This window comes from Neopsephotus bourkii, unplaced genomic scaffold (genome assembly GCF_033783945.1).
Source record: "Neopsephotus bourkii isolate Nb327-2 ecotype Australia unplaced genomic scaffold, CSIRO-AGI_Nbou_v1 NB_1824, whole genome shotgun sequence".
In the NCBI taxonomy this organism is placed as follows: domain Eukaryota; kingdom Metazoa; phylum Chordata; class Aves; order Psittaciformes; family Psittacidae; genus Neopsephotus; species Neopsephotus bourkii.
Genome location: NW_026902297.1, coordinates 31,042 through 45,290, shown reverse-complemented (window position 1 = coordinate 45,290; position 14,249 = coordinate 31,042). Strand labels below are relative to the sequence as shown.

The 14,249-nt window shown below is 44.8% G+C and overlaps 1 protein-coding gene across 1 annotated transcript in view; it reads right to left on the bottom strand.

Annotated features, from left to right (window-relative positions):
* Window positions 1-12,379, bottom strand: part of SLC7A5 (solute carrier family 7 member 5) — a 37,436-nt gene extending 25,057 nt beyond the window's left edge. The window contains exon 1 of the mRNA XM_061343261.1: window positions 11,507-12,379. Within this exon, the coding sequence (XP_061199245.1) occupies window positions 11,507-12,107 (601 nt within the window). The 5' untranslated portion in view covers window positions 12,108-12,379. The remainder of the gene's footprint in view (window positions 1-11,506) is intronic.
* Window positions 12,380-14,249: the final 1,870 nt, after the last annotated feature.

The window sequence follows — 14,249 nt, the reverse complement described above, 5'->3', positions numbered from 1 at the left end:
GGGTGCTCAGAACAGAGTGGGAAGGTGATGGATAAAGGTGGGAGGCAGAAATACATGCAGTCATATGGCCTGATTACTGCCCAGCAAGACACCCAGTGCTTTAAAACCCTCAACACATGCTGAGCATCACAGGGAAAACCACAACACATCCCTGTTAGGAAGCAAGGTTACCTCCAACTACACACCCATATCCAGCTATCACAGACATGTACATGAAGGATGCAGGCAGCAGCACACCGTGCATTCACCACCTCCCCTCTGACATGGGATGGTTGCATGGGATCAGCAGTGCCTTTGCTCTCCGGCTTGCATCAGGACCATGCACCAGAGCTACTCGCATCCCATCAGCTGCATTCCCACAGCCTCACACCCTGCCTCCCAGCAAAGGCACAATAAACTGCAGACTGGGAAATAAAACCATGGGAGGAGGAAGGAGTATTGGGCTTTTAAGAGGGTCTTACTGGTTCACTGCCACCCCGCATCCTGCCTGCCCATGGAAGCAATTGCATTGGTAAGACTTCAGGGAAACACATCCCACATCCCGCGCCAGAGCTGGGAATAGCATTCCTGAGACATATGAGCACAGACAGACTCAGATGCACCCATAGGCAGGCTTCAGAGAACTCGGTCTTCAGTGACCACAGTATCTGGGTCCGATCACAATGATCAGACTTCCCGTTTTTGCTGGGTGACAGGACTTGCCGGTGATGCAAAGCAGGAGTCACCAGGAAGCAGTGATACACAGGCAAGAAGAGACAGGAGTTGCATCATTCATTCAGAGGGATGTGAAAGCCTGCTACAGCCACAGCACAACAGCAACACGCATCAAGCTGAGAGGATTTAAATGTCCATCTAATGATAAGCCAAAGGCTGCCCGTGGGGGATCTTTAGGCAGAGAAGAGCAAAGCCAGTCCCGGTGCACATCTCAGGATACAATGCCTGCTTTCAGGATCATCGGCTACATGCCCCCCCCTTTACCCCTGGGATCTGGTGTCATCTCAATACAAGAGCATTTAAAGTTTTGAGAAATGAAAGAGGAGTCTTTGCATGTGATCCAGTACATCCCACAAGAATGAAAGCCAGAAGTAAATAAGAATTTGGGGGTGTCTGGGTATTTGAAGCAGGTGAAACTGAAATGACCAAGAGCTGTTTCTAATGGGAAGCATACTGCTGAACTATATGTGCTCCTGCACAGGTCATCATGGGCTTTGGGTGACCTGCTTCAGCACCCAGCCAAAAGCAAGCAGTGAAGAACCGTGCCAACAAACCTGCCACACCACCACCCCCAGGCATAAACCCATGTCCCTGGGTCCCCCCACGCCATGCTGCTTGGGGGAGATACGGTGCATCTCCTTAGAAAGATGTAACATGCCCAGGCTTGGAAGCTCTTCAGCATCAAGCAGGAGGCCAGTGCTATCTGAGGTTTGCAGGGTCACAGCTCCGACACCTTGCAGCAAGATTGTGATATATCTGCCTCCAACCAGCATGCTAAAAGGAACACTGTCCAGACAGACAGGGGAGGAGAAAACAGAAATTAGCAAGGTCAACTTACAGCACATCTGTGCCACAGGGGAGGAGGTGAAGGGGAGAGAAGAAAACACAGTGAAATACCACTAAACTACAGATCACAATTCATCTAATAAAAGCACCTCTATAGTGAATCCTAATGGGGAGGACAGGGAGGGAACCGAGGAGCCAGGATTCACTTCAACCAGTGATTACGCTAAAAATAAAACTCTCCTTGTTTACAGAGGGATATTTAAAGGATGAGCTAACGTATCTAAAAGCACACTTCTCCCATTAGTGAAGACAGCCCTTAGAGGTGTGACAGTGACATTCCCTTCCCCATTTAGGCATTTGGTTTCTTTGACAATAGCTGCTTCAGCCTCCCCATTAAATACTGACGTTCTCAGGGCTGTTTTTCATGTTCTGGTTCTGTACAGAGTCTGCTGGATGGGCCATAGGAAGGCAGTGCTGCACATAAAAGGCAAAAGCTTTCTACACAGTCCCAGACTGAATGTGAGCGTCTGTATTCAGCCCTTAAAAATATATTGGTGCCACATAAATGGGCTCTGTAAATAACATAAAAAAACCTAGGGACGGAGACTGAAGAGGGCTGAGAGATTCTTCCACGTCAGTCATAATCCAGATCCCTCCAAGTGACAATCTCAGCTTTGCTTTTCCTACCATGTAATAATATTTGTCTTTCCTAAAGGAGTGCAGTGGAGTTACTACACTTAAATGCTTTTTCCTACAGACACCGAGATGAAAAAACAGACTGAGTACTTTTTCAATAAAATTCCAAGACAAATTCCAGTGGCTGCTTCCCAGGAGACCAGAGGGCTTGGGTTTCGTAAAGCAGAGTTTTATTCCTTTGATCCGAGACGCTATCCCATGAAGCAGGGGCTGTGGGAGTCCTCCTGGCATGGCTCCCTTTACCTCAGATGAACTGCTCCACATGAACAACAGGGGAAAGCTGGACAGCCACAGCTTCGCTATGAATCAGGGCCATGATACGATGCAGGGAAATATCAGACAGCACTGCCCTAATTTCTGCAGCACCTTTTGTAAAGCTACAGCCAGTAGCTGTATCCAGAAGCCAGCTACGCAGCAAATCAGACCTCTAGCATGACCTGTTGGGGCCATTCTTGGGAATCATTCTAGGAATAAGGACTTCAGCACAACCTGATGTGACACTGCCTGCCTGATCCAGCAGCCCCTCTGCAAAGGCTTTGTATAACTGGGGTAAGAGGAGCTACAAAGCAGCATGACTGCAGATGTACAAAGGGGTACATCTATTTATTTACTTCTGCCAGAAGCAGGGAAGATGCTGGGTTTTGACTGCTGAAGAGAGAACATGCGCACAGGGTGCTATTAACCCTTTCACCTCCTCTCGTGACTGCTCTAGCCAACGGAGGGTGAGCATCATTTCAAGATACTCAAGCCACAGGGGAAGCCAGGGTGTTTCAAAGAGAATTCTTGGTTTTCTAAAGCAACAGGTCCAGCTTCAATTATTTACTATGTCCTAGTAGCTCCAGCTGGCTTCAGGCATGTCACTTAACCTGTTCCCCTGGCATTCACCTGCACAGTCTGATAATTTCCCCATTACTGATAGGAGCCAAGGATAAACTGACTAACACAATACAGAACCTTGCCCTGCCACAATTCATGTTTTATGGGAACATTCCTTTGAACTCAAGTTCCAAAATCCCTCCCAAACATGATTTCTAAATGACAAGAGGAGTAAATCCCTACAAAGCACAGAAAGGGATCGTAACAGTCCCTACACAGAACAAGTCCATCACAAACACACTCTATCTACAAAGGAAAGGCAGGATATAATAAACTTGCCCTGTGGGCATGTGGTTCTGCCCAAAGCAAACAGTATGCGAATGGAGCCCTAATACAAGTAAACTGGGGTTTGGCATTTATGATGCAAGAGTCTTGGCAATGATCCTACAGAAAAAGGCAGGGCTGCAGCTTTCCTGGAGTAATGGAATGTGGCCATGGATCAGACATGGAGTAAAGACAGTGCTCAGGGAAGCTTTGTTTGGAAAAGAAAAAAGCACACAAACAAGCAGGCAATCCACACAGTTCTGCATGGTCATCCTCATTCAAAGAGGAAGACCAGATCCAAGCCCAACACCACCTGTAACTTGCTGATGGAGTGATGGGATTTTGCTCAATCCAAGATCTTCAGCAGTTTTTCAGGTTAAACATTTCTGAAATGAAGGCAGGAATTCTTGAACTACTGGCACAGCTACATTCATGCCGAGTGTGAGTTTACATACCTTGGGAGCCTTGTGCAATGTCACTTTTGTCCTTTAGTCTATCTCCTGTAGGTTTCCCTGGTCTTGACCATAGTGTTTCCTATATAGTTCAATATACACCTCTACAACAAGGATACACACATGTAAGTACCTTACTTTAAAGAAGTAAGCTTAAATTGGTGCAAGTTAGCCATGGATTCCTAATTGCTGTATTACAGACCAGAGTGAAAATGCATTGCAGCATAGGGAACTTGTGGAAAAAAAGGGAAAGTATAAAAGGAAATCCTCCACCTCAGCTTCCCAAGAAAACAGGGACTGTGACACTGTCCACACACAGATAGAGGATAGATCATGAAATGATTCCTCTGTCTAGCTCATGCATTTCCAAAGCACTTAGCCCTCTCAATTGTAAGATGATGCTTCCATTTACCATCTGCCACTGGATGATGTTGCTCTCCTTTTCAGTATTACTCATAGAACAGCTCTCAGTTCCTTTCAATTTCCCAATCCTATAGCAAAGGCTGCTCCTTTCACTCTTTATAAAGTACGGATAATAGATAAGGAGTTTTCTCTTGATGGTGCAAGCAGGTTTCACAGAGAGACAAGCTGAACCCATGGACACCAAGAAACAAACCACAGAGATGACAGCACCACATGGCACAAGCACAAAATGGTCCATATGCTTTACAGGGAACTGCTACCTAAGCTCAAAGGAGGTTAGACTAAAATAAAGAGGTTACACTGAAAATAGTTACTCCACATAGCACAAACACGGAATTAAGGTATACTGACTACAGTGATTTAAACCAATGCGAAAATCAATGCCTTAACTATCCACTAAGGCAAAAAAAACCCACTTTACATTCAGGTGGCTGTGATGCTACAGTGTTTTCCAACAGTCTCTGATGTCTGTTTCTAATTGCACAGTCTAGCATGAGACATAACGAGAAGGACACAGACAGAAAATGGCTGGGGAAATTTCAGTCCGACAGGAATTGAGTGAAGACTCATGCCCTGAAAGGTCGTACAGAAAAAAAAGAGAGAGAAACGTTCTGCAGCTATTTTTTCAAGGACAATTCCCTAGAGAAACTTAACAGACAAGGCAACCAGTTTGTAGAACGGAAACACTCAGTGGCACATGAAGCTGTTGCGAAGGAGCCCTTGGCCCCAGAGCAAATGCATCTATATTATAAATCAACTTATAATAACAAATATACCTGGCAACAGATTACAGTTTCCTTTTTATTCTTCTTTTGCAGACAACAGCGCTGAGGAATTGGTGAATGAGAGCATCAACAAACAACAGGTAAAAGGAGAAGGCAAAGGGCTGCCCCACCACTAGAGCTTAAGACCCACACCCTAACTGAGACCAGGGGCTCTGGATGTCTCCAACACATGGCAGAAGACACCCTCAGTGGGTGACAGCTCTATCCCTTTGTTGGCTTGCCGTTCCAGGAAGCCCCTGGTGCTGAAACCAGCTTGGAGCTGGGAGCCAGAGGAGTCAGTGAGTGCAAAGTGGAACGATGGTGATATTTCCCCGTGTAGCACTGATCCCAGAAGCATCCACACCCTCGAGTTTACAGTATTCTGCAAGAATAAATTAACAAGCACTTACTTGCCACCTCTCTCTCCAGAGCTGTGCCAACCACTGCAGCACAAGCTGGGGCCAAAAGGCAAAACAAGGACTGCCCAGAGAGAGAGCTCATTAAAGAATTCTATTGCCTGCAGATATTGCAGAGCCTGGATCTCAAGCCTACATAAATGCACCCATCACTTTGGTACCTAGTTTCTGTAATAACAGTGACACAGTTTACACTAGTCAAGCTGCGTCATACGTGAACTTATTACTAAAAAGAATTTACTTTACTACTATGAAGAATTATCAATGTTAGAGGAGCTAACTCCCAGGTAGTGGGTAGGAGTTAGTTACTATTCTATCGCCTTAGAAAGAAGCTTGTGTTTTCACTGTCAATGATTCTAGATTACATGACGCAGCAGTTCTTCAAGACAAGTCATTCTGCCATAAGAAGACAAAGTAAATATAGACTGCAAAAGAAGAATGAGGTATCTTTCTTCAGTTCCCAGCAAACTTAAAGGACCCCATGACTATCACAAGCTAAACATCTTTCCCACCATGTCCCCTTATATGAAATTCCAGACAGTCTTAGTCTGAATCACGCCACCTCTGCCATGCAGAGGGTCAGAATTCAGCTCTGTTTGCTGGTTGGCACGAAGCTGCTTTCTCGTCCATTACATTTGATCTCTTGGACACATCCAACACTGGGACTATGCAACTATTTGAATACTTGAAATACCTAGTGATGCTGGGTTGAATTAAACTGACCATGGAGAGTTTCTTTGAAAAAGCCTTCCCAATTTGAGCATGTCGGAACAGAATGACTCTGAAAGATCTCAGTGGTAATTTAAGTCATTCAAATACAATAAAATTTAATGAGACATTTGTTGTGAGAGCCAAGAGAAGGGTGCCAAGAAATGCAGTACTTGCTTGCTGCGGTTCAAATGTCCTCCAAATCTTTATCCATTTCAGAGGAGTCCTGCTAGTGTCAGAGCTGTTTTCATTAATGCTACTCTAATTAAATGCGGATTTAAAACAACAACTTCAGTCTTTCAACATCAGCCATACAGCAGGGATTCTACAAAGACCCCTTCTTTCCACTCTGATTCAGCTTAATCACTTAATCCACCTTTCTGGAGGAGAAAAAACCAGAAAACCCAAAAATCATCAAAGCTTCACACCTTGCTTGCCCTGGCAGATTAATTCCAAGTAGCAATGCTGCAGAATAAACCCATCTCAAACAGACAAGAATAAGATGTATTTTGTGTTGGCCTTGCTTACCGTCTAATGCCTGATGAACTGAAAATCTACCTACAGCTTCACTTGAAACAGCTGGTCAAACATCGTATCTTGCCATATTTAAAGCAAAACCTTAATACCAAATAAAGATGTTCCTACTTTCAACATAGGCAATTTATAGTTGAAACGCTGACACTGAATATTCACTTATGGGCTAGAGCTATGATCTGATAAGCATTCCAGGCATCTACTTATACGCTTTTGCCAATCCTTGGATTCAATATAATTCTCCTCCTTGAACTCACAATTTCCTCAGGGGGGTGTCAGGCACTTACACATCTCTATGACATGGACAGCTATTAAATATGACTCAACTCTGCACTGACTGCTACTAATTCTTCCACTATTAGTCTGTTCATAACAAAAGAGACAAATGAGAAATATGTGCTTGTTTTACTGCAACTCCATGCTTGCAGCAGGAGTGCCCAAAATGTTTCAGAAGCAGCAAAGGAAGTCTAAAGACATATTAAAGAAGATTAAAATACCGCTGCTTTGGAAGTAGCAGATATTGCTGCAGCAATATGGGGGTTATTAGTGCCAGATTAGCATATATAATTAATAACTGAGAAAAGGCTTCAGACACTAACAGTCAAATCACTGATATGACACTGAAGATCAAAAGTAAAAATAGATGCAAGTGGCAGGGTTTCTCAAGCTTATGGTGCAGATTATATTGTCAAGAAATAAGTAAATTATAATCTGTTAGGTAGCACACAGGGGGTGTGTCGCGGGCTGCGTGTAAGAATGTGTGTAGGAAGAACAGTTCAGGCACTCGTAAAACACTGAGCAAGAACCTCCTCAGGTCTGGAAGCAGCATTACCCCCCCCATCTCCCTTATCTACAGGAAATTTATTATACCACAATTCAGAGGCATTTCACACGTAGAAAATCTGCAAATTAAGAGGTGATTATAAGGCATATGCACGTTACCTTTCTATGGGCAATTTGACATTTTCCTTCCTTCTCTACGACATACACTCTGTATTAGGTTGTGCTCTGTGATTTTTTCTTAAGATTTATCAGTCTGAATTAAAGAAACATTAACACGGGAGAGGCAGCCAGCTGTGAAAGAGAATCTGACCCACTTGCGCTGTAAGACACCAGGGATGCACTCTCAACTGGCTGTTGCTCCTCATCACTGCTCAGGCCACTACCTGGACACTGTCTCTTCAATGGGAAGAAAACTAGTATAGGGTTAAAACACTTCTACACGATGCTTCTGCTATCTGAACATGGCCCTGCATATCAACAAGTTCTTCCAAAACTACACTTGCCACCTAAATATCCTGATAAAGTATGTATTTTTTTAATTCAAAGCCAAAATAAACTGTAGAAAACTGCAGAAAAAAGATACAAGTAAGCTGGAAGTGCAGTTTGAGTGTATTTTTCACTGTGACACTTTCTGAAGACCAAAAAAGGGGAGGCAAGTATCATGGATTCTTATTTATCTACATAGCCTTGAATGTGTACTTGAGATACCGTGTACAGAATCCTTAGTAGCTTAATTCTTTGCCATGTGCAAAGATCTACTGATATGGTAATGCAGACATCATCAAATATGCTATGTCAGGACCAAGTAACTGTTCCTCCACCATTTACTGACCTTACAAAACTGGTTTAGATGAAATCATATTTCAGGGAATTCAAATTATTGTTCTGTTTTCATGCATATAGAAAAATACTCAGTTTCACAAACTCGTTTTTTTTTCTGTTCAAAAATGCTTGGATACCAGGTGCACTTTGTGTTTGCTTTTGCATTTATGATTTTTAAGTTTTGAAAGTATCAGCTCTCCAATCTCACAGCTAAAATAACGTGCTCAAATTTATGAGTTACCCAAGTAACCCAGAGCCTGAAAAAGTATTATGGCAAATTACCTGTGAACTCTTACAGCTAGGGAGCACTGGCTGGTCTGTAGTGAACAAGAAGCAGCAACTTGACCAATCTTGCTGCAGTAAAGACTTCCCTGTAGAGAATTCCCATGCTTTTATTTGGCAACCATAATATGCATTCATGTTGCCTTATGGAAGGAGTAGTCTTGCATACCAACTGTCTGTAGATTACAATCTTGATTTCAGAAAATACCGATTTGTAGTTAGATTCTACTTACCACCCACGCTGTTTTCCTCAGCACCTTAAGGGGAACAAAATTCCTTACGCCAACTATTTCTTCTTTCTTTCAAGACTGTGATTTATTTAGATTATCTTAATGTCTAGGAATTCCATTTCTGTACTTCATGGTGGCAAATACTGCATAACACATTATTTATTGACCTGTTCAACACCAGTGACACTGGAAATGGAAACAAGTAACTTTTGTCATTTCTCTTACTAGAAACCACACAGCCAATTGCATTTTATGTGGAGATACAAACTGAAGAGAATATAGCTGGTACTGTTCTAGATGACTGGGTTTTGGCTGTAGGTCAACTGTATTCCAGCCCAGAGCCCCAATTCCCCTGTTGCTTCCTGAACTGTTCTTCTCTTTGAGATAACTTACTAATGGATGATCTAGAGCATACGCACAAATAGGTCAATTTTCCTACCCTAGGGCTCTAGAAAAACAGTTAAGTATCTCACTGGATAGCAGTGTGTTTGCAACAACCATGTAACAAAGCTGCTTGTTAGCCCATTGAAGTTTTGTGTGACTTGCTAAGTCCTTGGACCAGCTTGACTTCATTTATTGTTCCTAGTTCATGATGTGGTTTTGGCAGCAGACAGTTGAAAGGCTAAGTCCAGAAATCAAAGTTACAGAAAACTAACTTGCTGAAGGCAAGGCCTGATGAACCAACCTTTTGTAGCAAAGCACACAAACAAGAACTTAACCCAAAGCATAAACAAAATAGCAGCCAGCAATGCAGGGGAGAGTAAAGTTTAAAGAAGAAACACATGGAAATGACGCAGATTTCTAAAACTGGCAATTCTTTCTTTAGCTTTTCAAGATAAAGGTTCAAGAACAAATCCCACTTCAGGAAACCTACTAATTGCAAGCAAAAGAAAGTTGGAGATGCATTACTTATTGGAGTGGGAATGAGCCATGGCATCAAGAAATCTCATGATGCAATCTGCCCTGCCAGGGAACACATCCCGCCACAGGCAAGTCTGTTTTACCCCTGCATTTGTTTTCTGGGCAGTAAAATGAGAATAAGGAGATCTCATCCTACCTATTTTGGGAAAGATCCAGCAGATGAAAAGTTACTTAATATTACAAATGTGCTCTCAAAGGCTTTCTCAACTGCAGTATGTCCTTTCACAGCAAAACTTTAAAGCAGTAACAAAGTCCATCTAATCAATGCTCTAATTCCATTAGCTTCTCAGCAAAAAGTGTGAATGCCACTGCATGGATGCCCCTTTTCTCCATGCCACTGAGGAAACCATATTGCAGAGTGGCAGGAAAGCTCTAAAAACAGATTTTTCATAAGTCATTGCCTGAGGCAAGAAACCAATCAGCAGAACTACAGTTGGATGACTGTATTCCCTTAATAAACTTTGATTAAAACTTGCCTGGAAAGTCCACATGCCTGTCTACTTGTCCAAACCTTCCTGAAAATTGATTTAGGGAATAGGGAAGTTTTCTTCTTGCCCAAAGAAAGTGCAGTTTGCTGCCCTACCTTTTATTATCTTACTCTGTCTATTAGCTGGCCATATAATGTATCTACCAAAGACTCAGGGGGTTTGTGTATGAAGACGTTTACAGACAGTCTATCTTCACATAACAACCATGTGCTGCAGTTTTTGAATGCCTGTGATCCTCAGAGGATGAAGGAATCTAACACAATCTCCCCTTGGACAGCGCGAACAAACTTCCCACATTACCTCAAAAAACCCAGAAAGATTACCAGACTGTAACTCCATACACCAAATATATGTTGTATAAAGCCCTCACAAAAAAAATTACTTCCTTTCCCGATATACATCTTTACAATGGCACAAAGAACTACCAGTGGAGTACAACACAGACTGGATAGGAAATGAGGGAAGAAAGGCAGAAAATGGTCTTGCATTTAAAGGATGAAGAATTTGGATGGGGTGACACTGCAATAACAGAAGGTACAGAAAACGAGGCTTCAGTGACAAAACTGCAGACCTCAAAATAACAGAAATACGATAAAAACTGCAGCAGGCGAGATTATCTGTGCGTCACGGCAGATAGCAGTGGTCCTAAATGCATCACAGCATGACTGAACTTCTCCTCAAGACAAATTCCCATGAGATAAAACACTTGCTAGCAAAAAACCACCACCAACAAACCAATTTCTAAGCATGGTATCAGTGCACATACAGCCGAGAATCATCTAATCTCACAACTGGTGCTGAAAACAGCCCGGCACTGCAGCACAGGCCATGTTCAGCACCAGTTGCTCACGACAGATAATTTCCCAACCGCAAGTTATCCTCACCTACCTCTCCATATAAATGCCTATCCTGGTTTCCGCAGCACCTCAGCACTGTGGTGCTGAAAGGGGATTTATTTTACCCGGCCTCAACACATTCCCAAGGGACAGCATGAGAAATCCCGTGCCAGCACACAGTCAAAATGCATGTTGCATTTATCACACGCTGCTCAGTGCATTCAGAGGGATCAGAGAGGTTTGCCGGCCTGTAACTGGTATTGTGGACATTTTTTACTTAATTTATTTGGGATAGGGACGTATTTCCTACTCACGCTGTTCCAAAACAGCCCCCCTCCCAAAAAAAAAAAACCGGCAGGGAGCCAGTGTAATGCAGAATAGATTGTTCATCTCCTACAAAGCGATGTGCTTAAAGGCAGCTGGCTGTTCTGGCAGCCTTCTTGGTGAAGGCAACAGTGAGCACAGAGCCACGTGGGGCAGGCAGGAGAGCAGAGGGTCTGCGGGTACTTACAGACACAGAGACAGGCCACCAACTTGGCAGCCTCGTCGGGCACGGGGCAGGTGGGGAAGACGGGCTTGAGCAGGTAGGTGGCGAAGACCAGAGCCACGATGTACTGCGAGGAGGGCCGGATGATGAGCAGCTCTATCCAGAGCTTGAGGAAGGCGGGCAGGGAGCCGTACACCTCCAGCATGTAGGCATAGTCCCCGCCGGACTTGGTGATGGTGGTGCCTAGCTCGGCATAGCAGAGGGCACCCACGATGGAGAAGGCCCCGCATACGGCCCACACCACCAGCGACAGCCCCGGCGAGCCGGCCTCCCGCAGCACGCCGGTGGGGGTGACGAAGATGCCGGAGCCGATGATGGTGCCTACGATGATGGCCACGCCGTTGAGCAGCGTGATGGAGCGCTGCAGGGTCACCCCCTCGCCCTCAGCCGAAGCGCATGGCGAGGGCGAGCGGGCGCAGCCGTTCTCCTGCGCCCCGCCATCCGCCGCCTCCAGCATCTTCTCCATCACTTGCTTCTCCTCCTGCTGCGCCAGCGAGGAGGCCGAGCCCGCCGGGCTCCTCTTCTTCACCGCGCTGTTGCTGCTGTTGCCGCCGCTGCCCGACATGGCGGCACGGTGCGGAACGCGGAGCAGAGACGGGCGGCACAGCGAGACGCGGAGCGGGTGGCGGAGCGGCGCGGCGCTCCGCCGGCACCATGCAGCCGCCCCTTTTGTTCCGGTGGCGGTGGGCGGCGTGCGCTGTGAACCTCCCGCCTAGGCGGGGAGCGGGGACCGGCCGCCTTTCCGGGAGGAGGAGAAGGAGGAGAGGGAGGGGAAAGGGAGGTGTTGCAGCTTGCGCGGCCAGCCGCGGGGCTTGTTCGCCCCAAGTGACCGAAGAGGCGCGGGGTGGGGGGGGTCAAAGCGCTTCTCCCTCTTTCCTCGTCCCCCATCGCCGCGGTTCCTCGCTATCAGGAGGAGGTTTGTGACCATTCCTTCTCCTGCCCAGACCGGGCTGTGTGCTCCTATGAGGAAAACGGTTTGTGCGTGTGTAAACCTAGAATACAGAAAAATCCATGTTTCACAATTAACCACCCTGTCAGTACCACCTGATTTCAGTGCACTTGCTGTACTAGCTCCTCCTGTACACAGTCACAGGCCAAGGCACTGTCACTGCATCACCTGCATAAATCTGCCTGATTTTGAACACCAAGGTCACAAAAGAGAGAAATACAAATAAATAAATTCACCAATCTGCCAAGAAGGCAAAACAACTTATATTGCTCTACCTCAAGTGAAGGCAGAGGATCTGCATCCAAGGAGACTTAACTGGATGCATCACAATAGTGCCCAAGGAGCCAATTCCTTAGCAAATTTCAACTCCCTTTTGTCCTTGTGGGATTCGGAGGCTAAAGGCTGGAAGCCCTGATTCTCAACGATTGTTCCCAGTGAGAGGTGGAAGTGGTTACCTCTGAGGAGGTGTTTCTCATCAAGTGATTAGTTGGTGTCGCACAAGATGCGCCCAAGCTCTGGAGCCCAAGGCTGGTGTGTCCATCCTCCCTGGACCATCCTCCTCCCTGCAAGCCTCAGACGTGCTTCAGTACCAAAACCACGGTGGGTTTCCTGCAAGATACCTTGGAGAAATGCATGATCTACATTCTGGGGAAAGACTGATCCATTTTAGCAACATTTTCAGTAATTGGCATCAAGACCACTACCAGCCATGCCAGGGACCTCTGAAGCGCTGATCAGAACCTGACACCTGGTGGCTGGTAGGCCCAACAGCCCGGAGGTCTGAAGCTGCTCACTGCTTCTCTGGTTGTATCAGCATCTGTACTGTGGAAGAAAGCTTAAGACAAAAATTAACTTTGCATAGAGCACGTTTTTCTAATTTTTAGGGAGATAAATGGGATTCTGAAGAAATGACAAAGACTATGCCATAAATAATAAAAAAAAAAAACCAGCAAAAACTCTTCATCACAACATTTTCCCAAAGCCTTTCTTTAGCTTGCAAGTTTAAGATTAGCCTTAACACAGAGGCAGTACAGCTGTAACCTAATTCGATTATTTCTCAATGTAAGATTTACCAACATTTACTTATTACTGGATTTCATACTTTATCCTAGGGAAAAGGTTCATAGGACCATAAAAACTGGAAAAACAAAACAAAACAAAACAAGACCACCAAAAAAAACCCACCCCAAAAACTCCAACCCCAGGTACCTACCCATATCCAGGATGCAGACAGGATTGGAACAAAAATATGATGTATGCTTCAGAGATTTTGGGATGAATGCTCAAACTCAGTTTTATAGTTGGGTGAACACAATTGTTCATCAATGCATTTACTTCACTAGCCCTCTAGACTAAATTCTTACAAAGGCAAATTAACTGAGGGCTGGCATTTTACACCTGATAGTAACCTAATTTACAGAGCTTTGCATGAACTTTCCCAAGAATGGGATCAAGTTACCTTTTTCTCCCTGCATCCAATTCTTCTGAAAGGGAGTTTCTTAACAGACTGACAATTAAGAATTTGCAAGCTTCAGAGTTTTGCCACCATTTCCACCTGGAAATTCTGAGATAAGTAGCAGTGGAGTAGAAGCCACTGAACTTCCATATTTAAAGTCAACTACATACTTGACTGTCTTGCAAATTAACCCATCAGCGTTAATTCTGCAACTGTTTCTCCATTTGTACTACTGAGGAAATACAGCCACGGTGTTAGGGTGTGTTCACATAGTGCTTTATATCTTCAAAGCTCTTCACAAA